This window comes from Somniosus microcephalus, chromosome 11 (genome assembly GCF_052327205.1).
Source record: "Somniosus microcephalus isolate GS21.2 chromosome 11, FLI_Smic_1.0, whole genome shotgun sequence".
Classification (NCBI taxonomy): Eukaryota; Metazoa; Chordata; class Chondrichthyes; order Squaliformes; family Somniosidae; genus Somniosus; species Somniosus microcephalus.
This window is the reverse complement of record NC_140997.1, coordinates 233,585,423-233,611,959: the sequence shown is the minus strand read 5'-3', so window position 1 is coordinate 233,611,959 and position 26,537 is coordinate 233,585,423. Positions and strand designations below refer to the sequence as shown.

At 53.1% G+C, this 26,537-nt stretch overlaps 1 protein-coding gene across 4 annotated transcripts in view; it reads left to right on the top strand.

The window, feature by feature from the left end:
* The first annotated feature begins 10,818 nt into the window (after nucleotides 1-10,818).
* LOC147111345 (sodium- and chloride-dependent taurine transporter-like) overlaps nucleotides 10,819-26,537 on the top strand; it is a 101,173-nt gene continuing 85,454 nt past the window's right edge. Inside the window, exons 1-3 of one of the 4 annotated variants that reach the window (XM_086002138.1) lie at nucleotides 10,819-11,188; nucleotides 11,764-11,827; nucleotides 13,422-13,649. In XM_086002138.1, coding sequence (XP_085858264.1) covers nucleotides 13,424-13,649 — 226 coding nt within the window. In that variant the 5' untranslated portion in view covers nucleotides 10,819-11,188; nucleotides 11,764-11,827; nucleotides 13,422-13,423. The remainder of the gene's footprint in view (nucleotides 11,189-11,763; nucleotides 11,828-13,421; nucleotides 13,650-26,537) is intronic. The other 3 variants (XM_086002137.1, XM_086002135.1, XM_086002136.1) reach the window with 3 other exon arrangements.

Below are 26,537 nucleotides of genomic sequence, written 5' to 3'. Positions count from 1 at the left end.
ACAAAGCCATGTTGACTATCCTTGATTAATCCTTGCCTCTCCAAGTGGAGACAAATTTTGTCCCTCAGAATTTTTTCCAATAATTTTCCTACCACTGATGTTAGGCTCACTGGCCTGTAGTTCCCCGGTTTTTCCCTACTAACCTTCTTGAATAATGGTACTACATTAGCGGTTCTCCAGTCCTCTGGCACATCCCCTGTGGCCAGAGAGGTCCTGAATATATGTGTTAGAGCCCCCGCAATCTCTTCCTTTGCCTCACACAGCAGCCTGGGATACATTTCATCCGGGCCTGGGGATTTATCCATTTTTAGGCCTGCTAAAACCGCCAATACCTCCTCCCTCTCGATGTTAATATGTTCGAGCATATCGCAGTCCCCCCGCCCTATTTCTATGTCTACATCGTCCTTCTCCATAGTGAAAACAGATGCAAAAAATTCATTTAGAACCCCTCCTACATCTTCCGGCTCCACACACAGATTGCCACTTTTGTCCCTAATGGGCCCTATTTTTTCCCTAGTTATCCTCTTACCCTTAATATACTTATAAAACATCTTAGGATTTTCCTTTATTTTGCTCGCCAGTGTTATTTCATGGCCCCTCCTTGATCTCCTAATTTCTTTTTTAAGTATCCCCCTGCACTTTTTGTACTCCTCCAGGGCTTCCTCCGTCTTTAGCCTTTTGTATCTACCAAAAGCCCTCCTTTTTTTCCTAATCCACTCTCGTATATCCCCTGACATCCAAGGTTCCCTGTGGTTTTTGGAACCACTCTTGACCTTTACGGGAACATGTTGCCATTGTATGATCTCAATCTCCCTTCTGAAAGCCTCCCATTGCTCCGATGCGGATTTTCCTACAAGTAGCTGATCCCAGTCCATTTTGGCCAGATCCTGCCTTATCCTATTAAAATCGGCCTGCCCCCAATTTAGAACCTTTATTTCCGGCCCATCCCTGTCCTTTTCCATGACCACCTTAAATCTTACCATATTATGGTCACTATCACCAAAGTGCTCACCTACGAGCACTTTTTCCACTTGGCCGGCCACATTCCCTAGAATTAGGTCCAGTACCGCCCCCTCTCTTGTAGGACTTTCTACATGCTGGCTCAAAAAGCTCTCCTGGATGCACTTTAAGAATTCTACACCCTCTGAGCCTTTCACACTCTGACTATCCCAGTTAATATTGGGGAAGTTGAAATCTCCCATTATTATTACCCTATTATTTGCACATTTCTCTGAGATTTGCCTACATATCTGTTCCTCTATCTCCCCCTGACTGTTTGGAGGCCTATAGTACACTCCCAGCAAAGTGCTTGCCCCCTTTTTGTTTTTAAGCTCCGCCCATATGGCCTCATTAGAGGAACCTGCTAATATATCATCCCTCCTTACTGCAGTAATTGACTCCTTAATTAATATTGCGACACCCCCTCCTCTTATACCTCCCCTCTGTCTCGCCTGAAGATTCTGTACCCCGGAATATTGAGCTGCCAGTCTTGCCCCTCCCTCAACCATGTCTCCGTGATAGCAACAATATCATACTCCCATGTGTTTATCAACACCTTCAGTTCATCCACCTTATTTGCAAGACTCCTTGCATTAAAATAGATGCCATCCAGCCTTGCCCTTATATATTTGCCCTGTCTACCAAGCTGACTTGTTTTTTTCTCTATAATTGGTAGCACATCACCCCCTATTTCAGCTCCCCTCTGTATCCCATCCCCCTGCCAAGTTAGTTTAAACCCCCCCCAACAGTGCTAGCAAACCTCCCCGCAAGGATATTTGTCCCGCTCTGGTTCAGGTGCAACCCGTCCGACTTGTACAAGTCCCACCTTTCCCAGAAGCAGGCCCAGTGATCCAGGAAAGTAAAACCCTCCCCCCTACACCAACCCTTTAGCCACGCGTTCATCTGCTCTATCCTCCCATTCCTATACTCACTAGCACGTGGCACTGGGAGTAATCCAGAGATTACAACCTTCGAGGTCCTGCCCTTTAATCTGTTACCTAGCTCCCTAAATTCTTGATGCAGGACCTCATCCCCCTTCCTTCCTATGTCGTTGGTCCCAATGTGGACCACGACCTCTGCCTGCTCACCCTCCCCCTTAAGAATGCCCTGTAGCCGCTCAGTGACATCCCTGACCCTGGCCCCAGGGAGGCAACAAACCATCCTGGAGTCACGTTTGCGGCCACAGAAACGCCTATCTGTTCCCCTTACGATAGAATCCCCTACCACTATTGCTCTCCCACTCTTTTTCCTCCCTTCCTGAGCAGCAGAAGCGTCCCTGGTGCCAGGAAGCTGGCTGCTGCTGCCTTCCCCTGGTGAGTCATCCCCCTCAACAGTATCCAACTTGGTATACCTGTTTGAAAGGGGGATGTCCGCAGGGGTTCCCTGCACTTCCTGCCTGCCTCTGTTGCTCCGCCTGATGGTCACCCCCTGTGCAGCCCTACCCTGAGGCGTGAACAACTTGCTAAACGTGCTGTCCACGACCCTCTCAGCATCGCGCATGCTCCAAAGTTCATCCACCCGCAGCTCGAGCGTCGCAATGCGGTCTACAAGTAGCTGCAGCTGGATGCATTTCCCGCACACATGGTCGTCAGGGACACTGGCAGCGTCCCTGATTTCCCACATGGAGCAAGAGGAGCAGAACACGGGTCTGAACTCTCCTGCCATGACTTACTCCTTTAATTAATTTAAAAATTTATTCAATACCCCAGTTACAGGTATACTCTAGGGCGCTTTATTTACCAACTGTCCCCACTACACCAGAGACCCAAGAAATTTAACACCACAGAAGTCAAGCTTGTATTGAAAAGAGAGAAATACTCACCAACCAATCACTTACCTGCTCCCTGGTGACGTCACAGTCTGATTACTTTTTACCTCTCTCCTCTGCTGTTGATTTGGTCGGGCCTCGGTCTTCGCGTCGGTTTTTATACCGGGCTCACCTCCTCTCTGCTGCCGCTGCTCCCTGGAACGTCATGGAACGTTGACCTTTACCTCTGGAGGGCTGTCATACCAAGGTAGTGGAAGTGATGTTACAGCTGTACAGAGCTCTGGCTAGCCCCCATCTGGAGCTCTACATCCTGGTGTCAGCCGGGGCTCAGTGGACAGTGATGTAAGAATACTACTTGGCACTTGTCTGAGTATTAAACGAGGCTTTAATCAACTGTTTTTCAACATGGAGGTCTAGTTGTGTCCTTCACTAGTTCCTGTTAACGAATGTCCTGAGCAAGCTGGGCCCGTGCCCGAGTATTTATACTCTCCCTGGACAGCGCCACCAGCAGGTCACCCAGTATTACTTCATCAGTCATTTCCACATGGATGACAAGATTCATGTCAGGCAGCACACTCTCTCTCTCTCTCTCTGTCTCTCTCTCCCCCTCTCTCTCTCTCTCTCTGTCTCTCTCTCTCTCTCTCTCTCTCCTCTGAGTCAGGAGGTTGTGGGTTCAAGTCCCACTCCAGAGACTTGAGCACATAAACCTAGGCTGACACTCCCAGTGCAGTACTGAGGGAGCGCCGCACTGTCTGAGGTGCCGTCTTTCGGATGAGACGTTAAACCGAGGCCCCGTCTGCCCTCTCAGGTGGATGTAAAAGATTCCACGGCATTATTTCGAAGAAGAGCAGGGGAGTTCTCCCCGGTGTCCTGGGGCCAAAATTTATCCCTCAACCAACATAACAAAAACAGATGATCAGATCATTATCACATTGCTGTTTGTGGGAGCTTGCTGTGCGCAAATTGGCTGCCGCGTTTCCCACATTACAACAGTGACCACACTTCAAAAAGTGCTTCATTGGCTGTGAAGCGCTTTGGGAAGTCCTCAGGTGGTGAAAGGCGCTGGAGAAATAGAAATCCTTTCTTCACTGAGGTAGGTGTTGAAATGTGCCGCTGACCAGTGAACAGGCCGAAGCTGCCAGGCAACAGGTGGAATCTCCCGCACTGAACCCATAACCTTCTGACTGAGAAATGAGTCAAGCACAGCAAACTGACACATTACACCTGAACAAAACAGCAAAGGGAAGGGGGAGACCAATGGATTGTTCTGCACTGTGGGAAGTGGGTTCCCGTCTCCACCCCACGTAAACTTCAGCTCATCCAAAACTCTGCTGCCCCGTGTCCTAACTCGCACCCAGTCCCGTTCACCCATCACCCTCTGTGCTCACTGCCCCGTGTCCTAACTCACACCCAGTCCCGTTCACCCATCACCCCCTGTGTTCACTGCCCCGTGTCCTAACCCGCACCCAGTCCCGTTCACCCATCACCCCCTGTGCTCACCGCCCCGTGTCCTAACTCACACCCAGTCCCGTTCACCCATCACCCCCTGTGTTCACTGCCCCGTGTCCTAACCCGCACCCAGTCCCGTTCACCCATCACCCCCTGTGCTCACTGCCCCGTGTCCTAACTCGCACCCAGTCCCGTTCACCCATCACCCTCTGTGCTCACTGCCCCGTGTCCTAACTCACACCCAGTCCCGTTCACCCATCACCCCCTGTGCTCACTGCCCCGTGTCCTAACTCACACCCAGTCCCGTTCACCCATCACCCCCTGTGCTCACTGCCCCGTGTCCTAACACACACCCAGTCCCGTTCACCCATCACCCCTGTGCTCACTGCCCCGTGTCCTAACTCACACCCAGTCCCGTTCACCCATCACCCCCTGTGCTCACTGCCCCGTGTCCTAACTCACACCCAGTCCCGTTCACCCATCACCCCCTGTGCTCACTGCCCCGTGTCCAAACTCACACCCAGTCCCGTTCATCCATCACCCCCTGTGCTCACTGCCCCGTGTCCTAACTCACACCCAGTCCCGTTCACCCATCACCGCCTGTGCTCACTGCCCCGTGTCCTAACTCACACTCAGTCCCGTTCACCCATCACCCCCTGTGCTCACTGCCCCGTGTCCTAACTCACACCCAGTCCCGTTCACCCATCACCCACTGTGCTCACTGCCCCGTGTCCTAACTCACACCCAGTCCCGTTCACCCATCACCCCCTGTGCTCACTGCCCCGTGTCCTAACTCACACCCAGTCCCGTTCACCAATGACCCCCTGTGCTCACTGCCCCGTGTCCTAACTCACACCCAGTCCCGTTCACCCATCGCCCCGTGCTCACTGCCCCGTGTCCTAACTCACACCCAGTCCCGTTCACCCATCACCCCCTGTGCTCACAGCCCCGTGTCCTAACTCACACCCAGTCCCGTTCACCCATCACCCCCTGTGCTCAGTGCCCCGTGTCCTAACTCACACCCAGTCCCGTTCACCCATCACCCCGTGCTCACTGCCCCGTGTCCTAACTCACACCTAGTCCCGTTCACCCATCACCCCCTGTGCTCACTGCCCCGTGTCCTAACTCACACCCAGTCCCGTTCACCCATCACCCCCTGTGTTCACTGCCCCGTGTCCTAACTCGCACCCAGTCCCGTTCACCCATCACCCTCTGTGCTCACTGCCCCGTGTCCTAACTCGCACCCAGTCCCGTTCACCCATCACCCCCTGTGTTCACTGCCCCGTGTCCTAACTCGCACCCAGTCCCGTTCACCCATCACCCTCTGTGCTCACTGCCCCGTGTCCTAACTCACACCCAGTCCCGTTCACCCATCACCCCCTGTGCTCACTGCCCCGTGTCCTAACTCACACCCAGTCCCGTTCACCCATCACCCCCTGTGCTCACTGCCCCGTGTCCTAACACACACCCAGTCCCGTTCACCCATCACCCCTGTGCTCACTGCCCCGTGTCCTAACTCACACCCAGTCCTGTTCACCCATCACCCCCTGTGCTCACTGCCCCGTGTCCTAACTCACACCCAGTCCCGTTCACCCATCACCCCCTGTGCTCACTGCCCCGTGTCCAAACTCACACCCAGTCCCGTTCATCCATCACCCCCTGTGCTCACTGCCCCGTGTCCTAACTCACACTCAGTCCCGTTCACCCATCACCGCCTGTGCTCACTGCCCCGTGTCCTAACTCACACCCAGTCCCGTTCATCCATCACCCCCTGTGCTCACTGCCCCGTGTCCTAACTCACACCCAGTCCCGTTCACCCATCACCGCCTGTGCTCACTGCCCCGTGTCCCAACTCACACTCAGTCCCGTTCACCCATCACCCCCTGTGCTCACTGCCCCGTGTCCTAACTCACACCCAGTCCCGTTCACCCATCACCCCCTGTGCTCACTGCCCCGTGTCCTAACTCACACCCAGTCCCGTTCACCCATCACCCACTGTGCTCACTGCCCCGTGTCCTAACTCACACCCAGTCCCGTTCACCCATCACCCCCTGTGCTCACTGCCCCGTGTCCTAACTCACACCCAGTCCCGTTCACCAATGACCCCCTGTGCTCACTGCCCCGTGTCCTAACTCACACCCAGTCCCGTTCACCCATCGCCCCGTGCTCACTGCCCCGTGTCCTAACTCACACCCAGTCCCGTTCACCCATCACCCCCTGTGCTCACTGCCCCGTGTCCTAACTCACACCCAGTCCCGTTCACCCATCACCCCGTGCTCACTGCCCCGTGTCCTAACTCACACCTAGTCCCGTTCACCCATCACCCCCTGTGCTCACTGCCCCGTGTCCTAACTCACACCCAGTCCCGTTCACCCATCGCCCCGTGCTCACTGCCCCGTGTCCTAACTCACACCCAGTCCCGTTCACCCATCACCCCCTGTGCTCACTGCCCCGTGTCCTAACTCACACCCAGTCCTGTTCACCAATGAACCCCTGTGCTCACTGCCCCGTGTCCTAACTCACACCCTGTCCCGTTCACCCATCACCCCCTGTGCTCACTGCCCCGTGTCCTAACTCACACCCAGTCCCGTTCACCCATCACCCCCTGTGCTCACTGCCCCGTGTCCTAACTCACACCCAGTCCCGTTCACCCATCACTCCCTGTGCTCACTGCCCCGTGTCCTAACTCACACCCAGTCCCGTTCACCCATCACTCCCTGTGCTCACTGCCCCGTGTCCTAACTCACACCCAGTCCCGTTCGCCCATCACCCCCTGTGCTCACTGCCCCGTGTCCTAACTCACACCCAGTCCCGTTCGCCCATCACCCCCTGTGCTCACTGCCCCGTGTCCTAACTCACACTCAGTCCCGTTCACCCATCACCCCCTGTGCTCACTGCCCCGTGTCCTAACTCACACCCAGTCCCGTTCACCCATCACCCACTGTGCTCACTGCCCCGTGTCCTAACTCACACCCAGTCCCGTTCACCCATCACCCCCTGTGCTCACTGCCCCGTGTCCTAACTCACACCCAGTCCCGTTCACCCATCGCCCCGTGCTCACTGCCCCGTGTCCTAACTCACACCCAGTCCCGTTCACCCATCACCCCCTGTGCTCACTGCCCCGTGTCCTAACTCACACCCAGTCCCGTTCACCCATCACCCCCTGTGCTCAGTGCCCCGTGTCCTAACTCACACCCAGTCCCGTTCACCCATCACCCCGTGCTCACTGCCCCGTGTCCTAACTCACACCTAGTCCCGTTCACCCATCACCCCCTGTGCTCACTGCCCCGTGTCCTAACTCACACCCAGTCCCGTTCACCCATCACCCCCTGTGTTCACTGCCCCGTGTCCTAACTCGCACCCAGTCCCGTTCACCCATCACCCTCTGTGCTCACTGCCCCGTGTCCTAACTCGCACCCAGTCCCGTTCACCCATCACCCCCTGTGTTCACTGCCCCGTGTCCTAACTCGCACCCAGTCCCGTTCACCCATCACCCTCTGTGCTCACTGCCCCGTGTCCTAACTCACACCCAGTCCCGTTCACCCATCACCCCCTGTGCTCACTGCCCCGTGTCCTAACTCACACCCAGTCCCGTTCACCCATCACCCCCTGTGCTCACTGCCCCGTGTCCTAACACACACCCAGTCCCGTTCACCCATCACCCCTGTGCTCACTGCCCCGTGTCCTAACTCACACCCAGTCCTGTTCACCCATCACCCCCTGTGCTCACTGCCCCGTGTCCTAACTCACACCCAGTCCCGTTCACCCATCACCCCCTGTGCTCACTGCCCCGTGTCCAAACTCACACCCAGTCCCGTTCATCCATCACCCCCTGTGCTCACTGCCCCGTGTCCTAACTCACACTCAGTCCCGTTCACCCATCACCGCCTGTGCTCACTGCCCCGTGTCCTAACTCACACCCAGTCCCGTTCATCCATCACCCCCTGTGCTCACTGCCCCGTGTCCTAACTCACACCCAGTCCCGTTCACCCATCACCGCCTGTGCTCACTGCCCCGTGTCCCAACTCACACTCAGTCCCGTTCACCCATCACCCCCTGTGCTCACTGCCCCGTGTCCTAACTCACACCCAGTCCCGTTCACCCATCACCCCCTGTGCTCACTGCCCCGTGTCCTAACTCACACCCAGTCCCGTTCACCCATCACCCACTGTGCTCACTGCCCCGTGTCCTAACTCACACCCAGTCCCGTTCACCCATCACCCCCTGTGCTCACTGCCCCGTGTCCTAACTCACACCCAGTCCCGTTCACCAATGACCCCCTGTGCTCACTGCCCCGTGTCCTAACTCACACCCAGTCCCGTTCACCCATCGCCCCGTGCTCACTGCCCCGTGTCCTAACTCACACCCAGTCCCGTTCACCCAGTCCCGTTCACCCATCACCCCCTGTGCTCACTGCCCCGTGTCCTAACTCACACCCAGTCCCGTTCACCCATCACCCCGTGCTCACTGCCCCGTGTCCTAACTCACACCTAGTCCCGTTCACCCATCACCCCCTGTGCTCACTGCCCCGTGTCCTAACTCACACCCAGTCCCGTTCACCCATCGCCCCGTGCTCACTGCCCCGTGTCCTAACTCACACCCAGTCCCGTTCACCCATCACCCCCTGTGCTCACTGCCCCGTGTCCTAACTCACACCCAGTCCTGTTCACCAATGAACCCCTGTGCTCACTGCCCCGTGTCCTAACTCACACCCTGTCCCGTTCACCCATCACCCCCTGTGCTCACTGCCCCGTGTCCTAACTCACACCCAGTCCCGTTCACCCATCACCCCCTGTGCTCACTGCCCCGTGTCCTAACTCACACCCAGTCCCGTTCACCCATCACTCCCTGTGCTCACTGCCCCGTGTCCTAACTCACACCCAGTCCCGTTCACCCATCACTCCCTGTGCTCACTGCCCCGTGTCCTAACTCACACCCAGTCCCGTTCGCCCATCACCCCCTGTGCTCACTGCCCCGTGTCCTAACTCACACCCAGTAACGTTCACCCATCACCCCCTGTGCTCACTGCCCCGTGTCCTAACTCGCACCCAGTCCCGTTCACCCATCACCCCCTGTGCTCACTGCCCCGTGTCCTAACTCGCACCCAGTCCCGTTCACCCATCACCCCCTGTGCTCACTGCCCCGTGTCCTAACTCGCACCCAGTCCCGTTCACCCATCACCCCCTGTGCTCACTGCCCCGTGTCCTAACTCGCACCCAGTCCCGTTCAACCATCACCCCCTGTGCACACTGCCCCGTGTCCTAACTCGCACCCAGTCCCGTTCACCCATCACCCCCTGTGCTCACTGCCCCGTGTCCTAACTCACACCCAGTCCCGTTCACCCATCACCCCCTGTGCTCACTGCCCCGTGTCCTAACTCACACCCAGTCCCGTTCACTCATCACTCCCTGTGCTCACTGCCCCGTGTCCTAACTCACACCCAGTCCCGTTCACCCATCACCCCCTGTGCTCACTGCCCCGTGTCCTAACTCACACCCAGTCCCGTTCACCCATCACCCTCTGTGCTCACTGCCCCGTGTCCTAAGTCACACCCAGTCCCGTTCACCCATCACCCCTGTGCCCACTGACCTACATTGGTTCCCAGTTAAGCAACGCCTCGATTTCAAAATTCTCATCCTTGTTTTCAAATCCCTCCATGTCCTCGCCTCTCCCTATCTCTGTAACCTCCTCCAGCCCTGCAACCCTCTGCGATCTCTGCGCTCCTCCAATTCTGGCCTCTTGCACATCCCCGATTTCCATTACTCCACCATTGGCGGCCGTGCCTTCAGCTGCCTGGGCCCCGAAGCTCTGGAATTCCCTCCCTAAACCTCTCCGCCTCTCTCTCCTCCTTTAAGACACTCCTTAAAACCAACCTTTGAACAAACTTTTGGCCATCTGCCCTAATATCTCCTTATGTGGCTCGGTGTCAAATTTCGTTTGATAATCGCTCCTGTGAAGCCCCTTGCGAACGTTTTTCTACGTTAAAGGCGCTGTACAAATGCAAGTTGTTGTTGTTGCAATAGGAAAGGATGAAATCAAGCTACTGAAGCACACGGGGCTGTTAACGTTTAAGAGTAAGATACACAAAATGGGTGTTCTGCCTGTTACAAAATGGGTGCACTCAGAGTATGGTTTCCTGTTAGCTACTTTCAGTTACAGAACTCCGGTGCCTGCTATTTTAACACCATGCATCAGGGTAAACCTGTTAACAATCGTATTAAAACCAGCGCACTGACCAGATTTAGACCGAGGGCGTAACCTGTGCACTGCCAGTTGGGAGTGAGCGAGGGGTTTGACTGCACTGGTGGCAGAAGATCAAACTAACCCACCTCCTCCACCCCCGAAACAATGAGGGGGGTGGGGGGCCGTGTGGCAAAAATAACAAGAGGGGTGCAATGGGGTCCCGCAGGTGGGGTGGGTGGGCGTTGATCAGCTGCTGACAGTCTCCTGTTTAAACCCCTGGCTGGCTACACACAGCAGGGACTGCAAGGCCTGCTGGCTGAATGCGAGGGAGCAGCATCCTTGGGTTTGCTGAAGAGGGGAGGCTGAGGAAGAGAGGGATGGTGGGGGGGAAGGAGGAGGAGGTGGATGGGGTTCTGATAGAAAGATGCAATTGGCTTTAATGGCAGCTGCTGTTCTGTGTGTGTGTGTGAGAGAGAGAGAGTGCAAGTCTCCCCCTTCTGTCTAAATATCAAGGCTGCCTCCTCTCTCTCTCCCTCTCTCTCTCTCTTTCTCCCTCCCTCTCTCCTTGCAGCGTGCCCATGTTACGTTCTGACGTTGGAGGCAGCTCTGCTCTGGGTTTTTCCACTCATGCATGAGGTTGGTGCTGTAGCCAGCGAGGAGGGCTGGTTAAGAAGAGGCCCCTATAAATGAAATTTACTCCTCTCCAATCCGGAATTCATTTGCCAGTAAACTAACCGAGAGATCTGTGGCCAGTTCAGGGATCCGGCGACTTCTAGGATCCCAGCGCAGGTAATCAAGAACAATTCAGGGACATCTTTAAAGAGTGAAAGATACATTCTAGCTTTTAGATTCTTGGATACTAACGAATGTTTAAATTGCGCTAGCAACAATCTGTAAAATTGATTCCTGTGTGTGTGTGTTGGGGATTTTTTTTTTTAAAGGACAAATTTCTCCTTAAACCCAACCTCACGAAGAGATCCTGCGTTTAAACAAATATCGAGAATATTTTCCGATTTAAGAAGGACTCTGTAATGGACCAGACGATCCGCTTGTTAATTTCCGATCGATGGAAACAAAGAAACCCATTTCTAAATAATACATCAACCCATTTTCAAAAGATATATTGTGATTTTTTTTTTGTTAATCATCTAAAAGGAACATTTCCCCCTCCCCGGGTTTTATATTCAAGGGTTGAAATTGTAACATTTTTTTTAAACAAAAGGAAAAAATGAGCTGTAATTTTTTTTTAGTATTTATTTGCGAATTGTGTTAGATCCTTTCCCGGTGTTTGTATTCTCTCTCTCTCTCTCTCTCTCTTTCTAGTTTTTTGTTCCTTTTCTGTTTTTTTTTATTCTCTCAAACAGAAGGCTGGACAAGTACTGGACGGAGAGTAAGGGCGTAATTCCCGGAGTACAGTACTGCTCTGTTGTATGTATTGCCCGTGTAGCCAATTACTGCCTTGCATTATTTTTTTTTAAAAAGAAAACAATTTAAAAAAAAGAGAGAAGGAAAATATTAACTTTGCTTTACTTCTTCAGAGAAAGATGTGTGAGCCTTATCTTTGTTGGGAAAATAAGAGTAATGAGATTGGAAGCAGGGGCCAGGGAGGGAGGGAGGGAGGGAGACATGTGCGGGGAAGGAGCGGAGGGAGAGGTTCTGGGGCTGGGGGGTTGGGGCTGGGGCCACCCAGACTCAGCTCACCAGCAGCTTCACAAGGCAACATCTCCTTTCTTCAAAAAATAAATAAAAAATAACACTGCACGGGTTGAGAAGATGTTTCAGGGGCCGGGACTGGGATTTAGTCATTTGGGGGGGATCATAAAATGAAGGAGCGATGATGATTTTTTGGGGGGCAAAAAAAAGGCAAAATGGAGATTGGCTCAAGTTTTAAGAAAAGATGGCTTTGGAAAGTGGGGGGGGGGGGAGGAGACAGATTAATAGAATGGGCTTAAATGATCTCCATGTGAATATTTTAGATTGATCAGGAATGTAAGGGTGCTAGTTGGATCAGATTATATACAGATTTGTGACTTGCTTTCCTTGCATTTTGGGATGAACAGTACTGATTTAGGCCCTCTCTCTTTCTTCTCCTCTTGTCTTGTGTGTGCGTGTGTCTGTCTGTGTCTGCGGGTGTGTCTGTGTGCGCGTGTGTGTGTCTGTGTGCGTGTGTATGTGTCTGCGGGTGTGTGTGTCTGTGTCTGTGGGTGTGTCTGTCTGCGGGTGTGTCTGTCTTTGTGTGGGTCTCTGTGTGTCTCTCTGTGTGTGTCTGTGTGGGTCTCTGTGTGTCTGTGTGTGTCTGTGCGTGGGTCTCTGTGTGTCTGTCTTTGTGTGTGTCTGTGCGTGCGTCTCTGTGTGTCTGTCTTTGTGTGTGTCTGCGGGTATGGACGTGTCTGTGTCTGCGGGTGTGTCTGTGTCTGTGTGTGTGTCTGTCTTTGTGTGTGTCTGTGTGTGGGTCTCTGTGTGTCTCTCTTTGTGTGTGTCTGTGTGTGGGTCTCTGTGTGTCTGTCTTTGTGTGTGTGTGCGTGGGTCTCTGTGTGTCTGTCTTTGTGTGTGTCTGTGTGTGGGTCTGTGTGTCTGTCTTTGTGTGTGTCTGTGCGTGGGTCTCTTGTGTGTCTGTCTTTGTGTGTGTCTGCGGGTATGGACGTGTCTGTGTCTGCGGGTGTGTCTGTGTCTGCGGGTGTGTCTGTGTCTGCGGGTGTGTCTGTGTCTGCGGGTGTGTCTGTGTCTGTGTGTGGGTCTGTGTGTCTGTCTTTGTGTGTGTCTGTGCGTGGGTCTCTTGTGTGTCTGTCTTTGTGTGTGTCTGCGGGTATGGACGTGTCTGTGTCTGCGGGTGTGTCTGTGTCTGCGGGTGTGTCTGTGTCTGCGGGTGTGTCTGTGTCTGCGGGTGTGTCTGTGTCTGTGCGTGGGTCTCTGTGTGTCTGTCTTTGTGTGTGTCTGTGCGTGGGTCTCTGTGTGTCTGTCTTTGTGTGTGTCTGCGGGTATGGACATGTCTGTGTGTGCGGGTGTGTCTGTGTGTGCTCAGGAATGGCCCGTGGTGAAAAGATGCATTGCTTAAAGGATTTTCACAAAGACACCCTCAAACCCTCTCCCGGAAAGAGCCCAGGTACCAGACCCGAGGATGAAGCTGATGGCAAGGTGCAACGAGAGAAATGGGCCAACAAGCTCGATTTCATCCTATCTGTTGCTGGGGGATTCATCGGACTGGGCAACATTTGGAGATTTCCATATCTCTGCTACAAGAATGGTGGCGGTAAGAGCCTTTCTTTTAAAGGGGAAGAGCCTCAATTCGGGAGAGAAAAAAACTAAAGCGTTTCACCAAGCTTTTATTTAACACTTTTTTGCCTTCCGGTGGTGGATGGGGGAGGGGAAGGCGCGGAGGACTATACTGTGCTGTTTTTTGGCTGTTCAGGTGAATGTGAAAGTAACGTGCAGAAACATCTTCCAGTACTTTCCTGGCACAACAGTGACATTTAATTCATTCCGTCATTTGTTTTAGGGCCATTTCAGTGGATTGAGATGGCTGCTTACACCCATGTTATCTAATGGGGCAGCCACATGGGGATCCGGATGTGGCTAATTGCATTTTTGATCAGTAAATAAAAAAAATGGATAAGGGACACCGGCCTTGGTCATGTGATCGCAATACTCACACACTGTGTAAACTTTAAACATTTTGTGTGTTTGTTGGTAAAATGGTGAGAGCGAGAGTGTGGTTTGATCGTTGTGGCTGCTTTACTCCCCGGGTCACTGAATGGCGGGAGATGTTTGTTCAGTAAATATCCAGGTGTGAAGTACGTCTACCTGTATCGTGTGCGAGACTTTTTCTACTAAAATTAGTGCGTGAGGTTAAAACGGTGTCGCCCGTAGCCTCCCCTGTGGCTCCTCAGCGGTTTCTATCGGACAACACTGATCTACAAAGGTGGGTATGTTATTACGTAAGTTATCGCGATGTGCATTCATAAATAAAACAACAAAAAAATAAGGTTTGCCAAACTATCATTTTTCCAATGTAAAGCGCGCCCCCTGGATGTAATGCCGGGATTGCAGTAGTTTGGTATCACCACAAGGCAGAGGAGCATGGCGGGTGGAGGTTGCATGCCAGCGTGGTCTGTGCCAGTGTTTATACTCCACACGAGCCTCCTCGCACTCGAATTAACTCCTGCCGCCTTGCCCACACCGATCCTTCTATTCCCTTCTCCCTCATGTATGCAGCAATGCATAATCATAGAAGCTTACGGCACAGAAGGAGGTCATTCAGCCCATTGTGTCTGCCGGTCGAATAAGAGCGATCCAGCCTAATCCCTAAATACATCAGTGCTTCGATCATTCCCATGTGGCAGCGTGTTCCACATTCTCACTTCTCTCTGTATAAAGAAATTCTTTATTTGGTCTGTTAGTGACTATCTTATGTTAATGCCTCCTTGTTCTGGGCTCACCAACAAGAAGAAACAGCTTTTTCACATCCACCCTATCGAACCCTTTCATCATTTTAAAAACACCGATCAGGTTACCACTTCGTCTTCCCTTTCAGCAGCAAAAGGAGCCCCAGCCTCTTCAATCTTTCCTGACCGTTGCATCCTCTCAGTGCTCAGTTGTGACAGCGTCCTTGTCAACCTGTGGTTCCTCCAGTGCTCCACCATCCTTTATGTAAAATGGAGACCAGAACTGGGCTCTGAGTGTGGTCTGACCGAAGATCGATGTAAATTTAAACATTCCCTCCCAGCTGTTCCTCTAGAAATGAACCCCAGTCTTTTGTTTGCATTCTTTATGGTCTTGGCAACTTGCGAGGCTACTTTTAGCGATTTATGGAATTCTATTCCCAGATCTCTTTGCTTCTCTGTCCCGTTCCCTCTAAGCTGCGCGGAATAAGCGGAAACGTGAAGGGGCCGCGCACCCAAAATAAATTAGAAACATAGAAGATAGGAGCAGGAGTAGGCCATTCGGCCCCTCGAGCCTGCTCCTCCATTCAATGCGATCATGGCTGATCATCCAAATTCAGTATTCTGTCCCTGCCTTCTCCCCATATCCCTAGATCCCTTTAGCCTTAAGAAATATATCCAACTCCTTCTTGAATATATTTAATGAATTGGCCTCTACTGCCTTCTGTGGTAGAGAATTCCACAGGTTCACCACTCTCTGGGTGAAGAAATTCTTCCTCATTTCTGTCCTAAATGGCTTACCCCTTATCCTTAGACTGTGACCCATGGTTCTGGACTCCCCCGCCATCGGGAACATCCTTCCTGCATCTAGTCTGTCCAGTCCTGTCAGAATTTTATAAGTTTCAATGAGATCCCCTCTCATTCTTCTAAACTCCAGCGAGTACAAGCCCAATCGACCCAATCTCTCCTCATACGCCATCGACCCAATCTCACCTCATACGTCAGGGGGAACGTTGTACTATACCACCCCCCACTCCCACCCCGCCCCCCACCTCCAGTTTGGCATCATCTGCAAATTTTGACATCCTGCCTCCGATTGCTGAGTCCGGATCATTTCTGTATTTGGTGAATAAAGTGGTCGCAGCACCGATCCCTGCGGGACACCACTTCCCCACTTCCTGCTAGTCGCTCAAACTTCCCGAAACTCCCGCCCTCTGTTTTCTGTTTTGCTTTTGTAGCTAAGTGGGACCTCAGAAGTGTTTCCTGCAAGGGTTTAGTTTTGTTGAAAGCTCTCTTGTCGCGCTGGCTCCAGCCGATAATCAGCTTGCTGTTTATTTACATATCTGCGCACATGCAAAGTGGCTGCAATTTGCATATAAATAAAATAATCGAGATTGGCAGAAACGGTTACCTACAAAGGTCAACTTGTAACTGATGGTCGATCCCGCAAGAAATCGCCGCCCCCCCCCCCCCATGCCCTACTCACCCCACCCCACCCCCCCTCGGCTCCGCTAGGTGGGGCTGTGCAGGAGCTGCTGTGTGTTTAACACAGTGCACCTCGGAGAACAAGTTCGAACTCGATGAAGCCTTTCCGTTGTACGAACAGTAAGAGCACAGGGTTGGCCCCGGAGGCAGCTCGATCACAGGCTGATGTCCCAACAGAAACTCGCACCCTAGTGGTTGCTGGAAGTACAGCAAGATGCCAGAGACTGTAAACCATTCTTTAGGATTATGAAGGGGGATTCAATAGGGTGGAGGTAGAGAGGAGGTTTCCTCTTTTCCAGAACTAGGAGCCATCAATATAAGATAGTCACTAATAAATCCAATCGGGAATTCAGGAGAAACTTCTTTACCCAGAGAGTGGTCAGAATGTGGAACTCGCTCCCACAGGGAGTGGTTGAGGCGAATCGCAGAGATACATTTAAGGGGAAGCTGGATAAACACATGAGGGAGAAAGGAAACATAGAAGATAGGAGCAGGAGTAGGCCATTCGGCCCCTCGAGCCTGCTCCGCCATTCAATGAGATCATGGCTGATCATCCAAACTCAGTACCCTGTCCCTGCCTTCTCCCCATATCCCTTGATCCCTTTAGCCTTAAGAAATATATCCAACTCCTTCTTGAATATATTTAATGAATTGGCCTCAACTGCCTTCTGTGGTAGAGAATTCCACAGGTTCACCACTCTCTGGGTGAAGAAATTCTTCCGAATCTCAGTCCTAAATGACTTACCCCTTTAGACTATGACCCCTGGTTCTGGACTCCCCGACCATCGGGAACATCCTTCCTGCATCTAGTCTGTCTAGTCCTGTTAGAATTTTATAAGTTTCAATGAGGGAATAGAGGGATAGGTTGATGGGGTGAGATGAAGAGGGGTGGGAGGAGGCTGATGTGGAGCAGAAACACCGGCACGTAGCAGTTGGCCTGTTTCCGAGCTGTACACACGATGTAATTCTATGTGGCTGCAATGAGCATCATTCACACAATCCATGGTAAGCGTTGGCAACTTTGGCTCAACAAGAGGCGACCATTTTTGTGTCTGAAGCTCTGTATACCCCGGAGAGGCAGGGTTCCAAGTGGTGACGGTGTATGGGAGAGAGTCCCGTGGGCAGGAGATACCAGGAGTGAAGCTGATGCTGTTGGTATTGTTTGGACTGAACTGCAACTGTTGCAAATCTTCCCTTCCTGAAATAAACATGTGTGTCAGCCAGTCGTATACATAAAGCAACAACTTGCATTTATAGAGCTCCTTTAACATAGTGAAACATCCCAAGGTGCTTCACAGGAACGTAAATCAGACAAAGATTTGACACCGAGCCACAAGGAGATACTGGGACAGGCGACCAAAAGCTGGGTCAATGAGGCAGGTTTTAAGGAGTGACTTAAAGGAGGAGAGAGAGGCGGAGAGGTTTAGGGAGGGAATTCCAGAGCTTGGGGTCTAGACAACTGAAGGCACGGCCACCAATGGTGGAGAGATGGAAATCGGGGATGCTCGAGAGGCCAGTGACAGACCTGTACCCACCAGTACTGTACCCCAGTGTTATACAGTGACAGACCTGTACCCACCAGTACTGTACTCCAGTGTTATACAGTGACAGACCTGTACCCACCAGTACTGTACCCCAGTGCTATACAGTGACAGACCTGTACCCACCAGTACTGTACCCCAGTGTTATACAGTGACAGACCTGTACCCACCAGTACTGTACCCCAGTGTTATACAGCGACAGACCTGTACCCACCAGTACTGTACTCCAGTGTTATACAGTGACAGACCTGTACCCCCCAGTACTGTACCCCAGTGTTATACAGTGACAGACCTGTACACACCAGCACTGTACTCCAGTGTTACACAGTGACAGACCTGTACCCCCCAGTACTGTACCCCAGTGTTATACAGTGACAGACCTGTACACACCAGCACTGTACTCCAGTGTTACACAGTGACAGACCTATACCCACCAGTACTGTACCCCAGTGTTATACAGTGACAGACCTGTACCCACCAGCACTGTACTCCAGTGTTACACAGTGACAGACCTGTACCCACCAGTACTGTACCCCAGTGTTATACAGCGATAGACCTATACCCACCAGTACTGCACCCCAGTGTTACACAGTGACAGACCTGTACCCACCAGTACTGTACCCCAGTGTTATACAGTGACAGACCTGTACCCACCAGTACTGTACCCCAGTGTTATACAGCGACAGACCTGTACCCACCAGTACTGTACCCCAGTGTTACACAGTGACAGAACTGTACCCACCAGTACTGTACCCCAGTGTTACACAGTGACAGACCTGTACCCACCAGTACTGTATCCCAGTGTTAGTGACAGACCTGTACCCACTAGTGCTGTACCCCAGTGTTACACAGCGACAGAACTGTACCCACCAGTACTGTACACCAGTGTTAGTGACAGACCAGTACCCACCAGTACTGTACCCCAGTGTTATAGTGACAGACCTGTACCTACCAGCACTGTACCCCGTGTTACACAGTGACAGACCTGTACCCACCAGTACTGTACCCCAGTCTTATCCAGTGACAGACCTGTACCCACCAGCACTGTACCCCAATGATACAGTGACAGACCTGTACCCACCAGTACTGAACCCCAGTGTTATACAGTGACAGACCTGTAACCACCATTAATGCACCCCTGTTCGATATTCTCTCCAGACCTAATCTAGAATTTTTGGATGATGTATCTGACAGTTCACACGGACACAGTCGGGATGGGCTTCTGACCTAGAGCTCCCTGCAGGGAACCTGGGAGCTCTTATCACAAATCCCACGTCTGCAGCACTGGATTTCTCAATTAGTAATTGCCTCCAGCATCAATTGCCTCTCTGGTGGGAGCCCAGTATAACCCCAGTAGAAAATCTCACACATCCACCACCACATTTCACTCAACTCCCAGCAACAACACAAAGGTTGGAATCAAGAATTCACCTCTTATCAGTGGCAGAATAGATGGTTGAGTGATTTGGGCGCGGCCTGGCTCGGCAGTGTCGGAGTTCATCAGTGGGTTCATTTGGTAATAATGTTTTGGAATGTGTCTCGTTCTCCAGTGAGGATTCCCATATTTAATGGCAGTTTGGAGACAGGGAATTTGGGAAATCCGGACAAAGGTGTCGCACTGCCGTCTCAGACTCTGCTTGCTGTCCAAAATGGTTGCCAGGATTGCCAAAGAAATGAAAGACAGACTTGCATTTCCATAGCGCCTGTCACAACCTCAGGATGTCCCAAAGTGCTTCACAGCCATTGAAGCACTTTTTGAAGTGTAGTCACTGTTGTAATGTAGGAAACGCGATAGCCAATTTGTGCACAGCAAGCTCCCACAAACAGCAATGTGATAATGACCAGATCATCTGTTTTTAGTGATGTTGATTGAGGGATAAATATTGAATACCAGGGAGAACTCCCCTGCTCTTCTTCAAAATAGTGCCATGGGATCTTTTATGTCCACCTGAGAGAGCAGGAGGCGCCTCCAGCGAATGTAAATTCAAATCCCACCACAGCAGTTCAAGAATTTGTTTACAAAAATCTGGTTCCCATGAAGCTGTCGGATTGTCGGTAAAAACCCAACCAGTTCACTGATGTCCCTCAGGGAAGGAAACCTGCCGTCCTCACCCGGTCTGGGCCTATAGGCGACTCCAGTCCACCAACCTGGTTGACTCTTAACTGCCCTCTGAAGTGGCCGAGCGAGACCCTCAGTTGTTTCCAAAACCGCTACCAGCGGTTCAAGAAGAAGGCTCACCACCACCTTCTCAGGGCTACTAGTGGATGGGTAATAAATGCCGGCCTTGCCAGCGACGCCCACATCCCACAGGGTACGGTTGATAAGGGCTGGGTGGATGAGGACAGGGTGGATGAGGGCTGAGTTGATGAGGGCTGAGTTGATGAGGGTGGGTTGATGAGGGCTGAGTTGATGAGGGCTGGGTGAATGAGGGCTGGGTTGATGAGGGTGGGTTGACGAGGGTGGGTTGATGAGGGCTGGGTGAATGAGGGCTGGGTTGACGACCCCTCTCAAGGTCAACTGGTCCACCAACGCTCGGAGTCGCGCCCTCTTGCCCGACCAGTCAGACGAGGTACCAGAGGTCTGCGCATTTGGGAGAGGAGGGCTGTGAACTGAAGAGAAACAAACGTATCGGGGCCTGGCTGGGTGAGGCGGCCAGTCTAAAGGTTGTTTCGACACTCAGTCAATGAAGGAGCTGGCTGCATTATAGCCAACAGCTTGCTGTGCGTGTGTCCTTGCACGTGGCCTGATAGATTAAACACAACAGTTGGTCAACAGCTGTACGTGATGTCAGTTATTATGTAATATTCAGGGATTCACTTCTCCCTGTACATTAGGATGGCAGATTTCTGTTTCCAAATTCATTTTTATTTCATTATACATTCATTATTAAACCTTGAGGTAGATCTTGACTTTGTACGATGTGTGAAATTGGGTGATTGCGCATCGATTGCCCCGATTTCCACCTCTCCCCAATTTTTTTACATCGGATTACACAGGATATACGGCACAGAAACAGGCCATTCGGCCCAACCAGTCCATGCCGGCGTTTATGCTTCACTCGAGCCTCCTCCCGTCTTTCCTCATCTAACTCTATCAGCGTAACCCTCGATTCGCTTCTCCCTCGCATGCTTGTCCAGCCTCCCCTTAAATGCATCGATACTATTCCCTTCAACCACTCCCTGTGGCAGCGAGTTCCACATTCTCACCACGCGCTGGGTAAAGAAGTTTCTTCTGAATTCCCTATTGGATTTCTTGCTGACTATCTTATATTGATGGCCTCTAGTTATGCTCTTCCCCACAAGTGGAAACATTCTCTCTGTATCCACTCTATCAAAACCTTTCATAATTTTAAAGACCTCTATTAGGTCACCCCTCAGCCTTCTTTTTTCAAGAGAAAAGAGACCCAGCCTGTTCATCCTTTCCCGATAGGTATACCCTCGCATTTCTGGGATCATCTTTTTGTTTGCATTGACAGGAAAGATGTAAACACCATCGTACAAAGTCAAGATCCCCCCACCGTTTATAACCTTACCCGCCCGGCACCAATGGGTCAGGGTTCGCTTCCCATTGCCCAGCTTTTAGTTGCACCCCGTCCAGTTTTACGTCATTACATCATTCCCGCCGGATGGATGAGGTTAAAATCAGGGCTAAAGTAACTGTAACCCTCGCCCCCACCCCTCCCCCCCGAACTCCCCCACTCCTCCCCCCGAACTCCCCCACCCCTCCCCCTGAACTCCCCCACCCCTCCCCCCAAACTCCACCTCCCCTCCCCCCGAACTCCCCCACCCCTCCCCCCGAACTCCCCCACCCCTCCCCCTGAACTCCCCCACCCCTCCCCCCAAACTCCACCTCCCCTCCCCCCGAACTCCCCCCACCCCACCCCCCCGAACTCCCCCCGAACTCCCCCACCCCTCCTCCCGAGCTCCCTCCCCCCGAACTCCCCCACCCCACCCCTCCCCCCGAGCTCCCCCACCCCTCCCCCGAACTCCCCCACCCCTCCCCTCCCCCACCCCTCCCCCCGAACTCCCCCACCCCTCCCCCCGAACTCCCCCACCCCTCCCCCCGAACTCCCCCACCCCTCCCCCCCGAGCACCCCCACCCCTCCCCTCCGAGCACCCCCACCCCTCCCCTCCCCCACCCCTCCCTGTGAGCTTCTGATCGACTGGAGCTTGCTGGGCCCAGAGTTGAATGAAGTATAACATCGCCGTTTGCACCCAACACACCGCTAAGTCCAGCGCCCCAGAGAGCTGAGTGGGTACTGCGCCCCCTGAGTGGGCACGGTGTGGGAGTGGTGGTGTCACTGGACTAAGAATCCAGTGCAACGTGAGTTCAAACCTCCAGCGTGCTGGTTTGAGAATTTGAATTCAGTTTTATGAAAAGCTGGGGTCAGTAAAAGTGACCATGAAGCTGTCGGATTGTCGGTAAAAACCCAACCGGTTCACTGATGTCCCTCAGGGAAGGAAACCTGCCGTCCTCACCCGGTCTGGGCCTATAGGTGACTCCAGTCCCACACCAACCTGGTTGACTCCTAACTGCCCTCTGAAGTGGACCAGCGAGACACTCCGGTGTAGGAAACATAGCAGCCAATTTGCACACAGCAAGATCCCACAAACAGCAATGAGATCATGACCAGGTCATCTAGTTTCTTTTAGTGATGTTGGTTGAGGGATAAATATTGACCCTGCTCGTCTTCGAATAGTGACTGTGGGATATCTTACATCCACCTGAGAGGGCAGATAGGGCCTCGGTTTATTGTTGCATCTGAAAGACAGCCCCTCCGACAGTGCGGCGCTCCCTCAGTACTGCCCCTCCGACAGTGTGGCGCTCCCTCAGTACTGCCCCTCCGACAGTGCGGCGCTCCCTCAGTACTGCCCCTCCGACAGTGCGACACTCCCTCAGTACCGCCACCCGACAGTGCGGCGCTCCCTCAGTACTGCCCCTCCGACAGTGCGACACTCCCTCAGTACCACCCCCCGACAGTGCGGCGCTCCCTCAGTACTGCCCCTCCGACAGTGCGACACTCCCTCAGTACCACCCCCCGACAGTGCGGCGCTCCCTCAGTACTGCCCCTCTGCCAGTGCAGCGCTCCCTCAGTACTGCCCCTCCGATACTGCGGTGCTCCCTCAGTACTGCCCCTCCGACAGTGCGACACTCCCTCAGTACTGCCTCTCCGACAGTGAGGCGCTCCCTCAGTACTGCCCCTCCGACAGTGCGGCGCTCCCTCAGTACTGCCCCTCCGACAGTGCGGCGCTCCCTCAGTACTGCCCCTCCGACAGTGCCTGAGTACTGCCCCTCCGACAGTGCGGCGCTCCCTCAGTACTGCCCCTCCGACAGTGCGGCGCTCCCTCAGTACTGCCCCTCCGACAGTGCGGCGCTCCCTCAGTACTGCCCCTCCGACAGTGCGACACTCCCTCAGTACCGCCACCCGACAGTGCGGCGCTCCCTCAGTACAGCCCCTCCGACAGTGCGGTGCTCCCTCAGTACTGCCCCTCCGACAGTGCGGCGCTCCCTCAGTACTGCCCCTTCGACAGTGCGGTGCTCCCTCAGCACTGTCCTTCCGACAGTGCGGCGCTCCCTCTGTACTGCCCCTCCGACAGTGCGGCGCTCCCTCAGTACTGCCCCTCCGACAGTGCAGCACTCCCTCAGAACTGCCCCTCCGTCGGTGCAGCGCTCCCTCAGTACTGCCCCTCTGACAGTGCAGCACTCCCTCAGTACTGCCCCTCCGACAGTGCGGTGCTCCCTCAGTACTGCCCCTCCGACAGTGCGGCGCTCCCTCAGTACTGACCCTCCGACAGTGCGGCGCTCCCTCAGTACTGCCCCTCCGACAGTGCAGCGCTCCCTCAGTACTGTCCCTCCGACAGTGCAGCGCTCCCTCAGTACTGCCCCTCCGACAGTGCAGCGCTCCCTCAGTACTGCCCCTCCGACAGTGCAGCGCTCCCTCAGTACTGCCCCTCCGACAGTGCAGCGCTCCCTCAGTACTGCAGTGGAGTGTCAGCCTGGATTATGGGTTCAAACCTCTGGAGTGGGACTGGAACCCACTATTCTAAAGGAAGTTATGTTAAACTTATATAGAACCTTGATTAGGCCACGCTTGGAGTACTGTGCACAGTTCTGGTCTCAAATTACAAAAAGGATATTGGAACACTGGAGAATGTGCAGGAAAGATTTACAGGAGAATTGAGAGGGAAAGACTGAGCAGGCTGTGCGGCACTTTTCTCTCAGAAAGGATTAGAGGAAACTTGATAGCGGGCTTTAAAATTATGAAGAGGTTCGCTAGGACGAAGCTGGAGAAACTGTGTTCACTTGTGGGTGAGTCCAGAAACAGTCATCATAAATATAAGATGGTCACTAACAGATCAAAGAGAGGATTTAGGAGGAATTTCATTCCACGGGGAGCGGTGAGCATGTGGAAGTCGCTGCCACAGGGAGTGGCTGAGGCAGAGAGCGCTGATGCATCGAGGGGGAGGCTTGAGGGAGAAGGGGCTCGGAGGGGCAGGCTGGGAAGAGGTAACGAGAGTGGGAGGAGGCTGGTGTGGATCATAAACCCCGGCACAGACCCGTTGGGCCGCTGGCCTGTTTCTGCACCGTAGTTTGCATCAGTGGGTACAGACTGTCTGAGCTGTGATAAGGTGAATGAAGAGTCCTACCACCCCCCCACCCCCCCAACGCCCCACCCACAATCTCAGGGAGTTGGAATCAAGGCTTCAGCAACCTGTCTGCTGCGCTCTTGGGTATTAGGCCAACACCAGACAGTAGGGTCAGTAACGCCCAACTCCTTAACCCCTCCCAACCCTCCCCTCAAAAACACAAACCTCGGTCCAAACACTAAAATCTGAAAAACACACATCAGCTCCGATCAACCATGACAGCAAAGCAAGAGTCAGCGAGGAAAGCTTAAAAGGGCGTCTTCTTCACAGTAAAGTATTTGGGGATGGGAAGAGCTAGAGGGTTGGAGAGTCCAGTCTTGTAAGGCCAGTAATGGTTCCTGCCCGTGAGCCAACAAGGGGTTGGCGGGGGGTGGGGGCAGAGTCAGAGACAGTCTCTCGGAATAAATCCAATCCCTGCTGTAAATATATGTAGTATCGAAAATAAAAGAAGAGGCTCTCAGTTCATTGGAGCCTCTGTATCCCACCCCAAATCCAGTGAGGGTTGACAAGGCCTCGTGGGATCTTCCTGTGCCATGCTGCCCCAGAATCCTCTCACTCTGTGTTGTCAGGCGGATTGTGAAGCCCCAGCGGAGATGGTTAAACAACCACGGCTTTCACTCCTGCTCCGCAGACCTTTGCCTGCTAACTGGGAGCGGTTCATATCAGTCCCTGGCCCACACTCACGGGACCCGGACGGAGGAGGCCATTCAGCCCCTCGAGCCTGTTCCGCCATTCAATTAGATCGCGGCTGATCTGCATCTTAACTCCATTCACCCGCTTTTGCTCCGTATCCCTCGATATTCTTACCCAACAAAAAATCGACCAATCTCAGTCTGGAAAGCTCCAATTGACCCCAGAATCCACAGCCTTTTCGGGGGAGAGAGTTCCAGATTTCCAGCACCCTTTGTGTGAAGAAGTGCTTCCTGACATCACCCCTGAACGGCCTGGCTCTAATTTTAAGGTTCTGCCCCCTTGTTCTGGACTCCCCCCACCAGAGGAAATAGTTTCTCTCTCTCGACCCGATCAACTCCTTTAATCATCTTAAACACCTCAATTAGAACAACCCTTAATCTTCTAAACTCGAGGGAATACAAGCCCAGTCTGTGCAGCCTGTCCTCGTAATTTAACCCTTTCAGCCCCGGTATCAGTCCGGTGAATCTGGGCTGTTCCCCCTCCGAGGCCGATATATCCTTCCCGAGGGGCGGGGCCCGGAACTGAACCCAGTGACTCCAGAGGGGGTCTGACCAGGACAAGTGGAAGCGACAGTTTTGAATCACAACCTCCTCGAGATAAAGGCCAACACCCCATTAGCCTTTTGTGATTGCTTTTGGTACTCGTGCACCGGCTTTTAGTGATTTGTGTACGCGGCCTCCCAAATCTCGGCTCCTCCACAGCTCCTGGTTGCTCGCCATTTAGAAAACACTCCCATTTATCTTTCTTATCACTGAGAGAAAGAAATAGAAAATTGGTGCCCTGGTCTTCGACCATGAATGTCGTTCGAGTGGAGCAGGCAGATGTATGTTGAGGTAGATTGCCGTGTTGTTTACCTTGAAGTGCGGCTGCCAATATCGGTCTTGCCCCAAGAAAGTAACATGTAGTCCTTGAAATTGGGGTATGAGCACTGAAGGGGTTTGTGTGAAATCCTCGGAAATCTGAAATAAAAACAGATAATGCTGGAAATACTCAGCGGGTCAGGCAGCATCCGTGGAGAGAGAAACCGGGTCAACGGTTCAGCTCCATGACCTTCCGTCAGTGGAAATAATTTCTCTCTGTCCACCCTTTGGTGGTCGTGAAAGGCGCTATATAAAGTCTTTCTTTCTATCGAATCCAATGTTCCCTTTAATTTTTTTTGGGTGTGTGGCCCCGCCACGCGGCCCGTTCCAAATTCCGTGCCCGCGCGGTTTTGCCATTTTAAAAGCCGGTGAGCCGGCTGCGCGGGAGCTCCAGAGCGCAACGCGGCCGTGCAGCTTGAAGGGAACGTCAGCGAACACGCTTCAGAAGATACTGCATTGGCTGAGAAGCGCTTTGGGACGTCCGGTGGTCGTGAAAGGCGCTGGAGAAATGCGAGTCTTTCCTTCTTTGTTA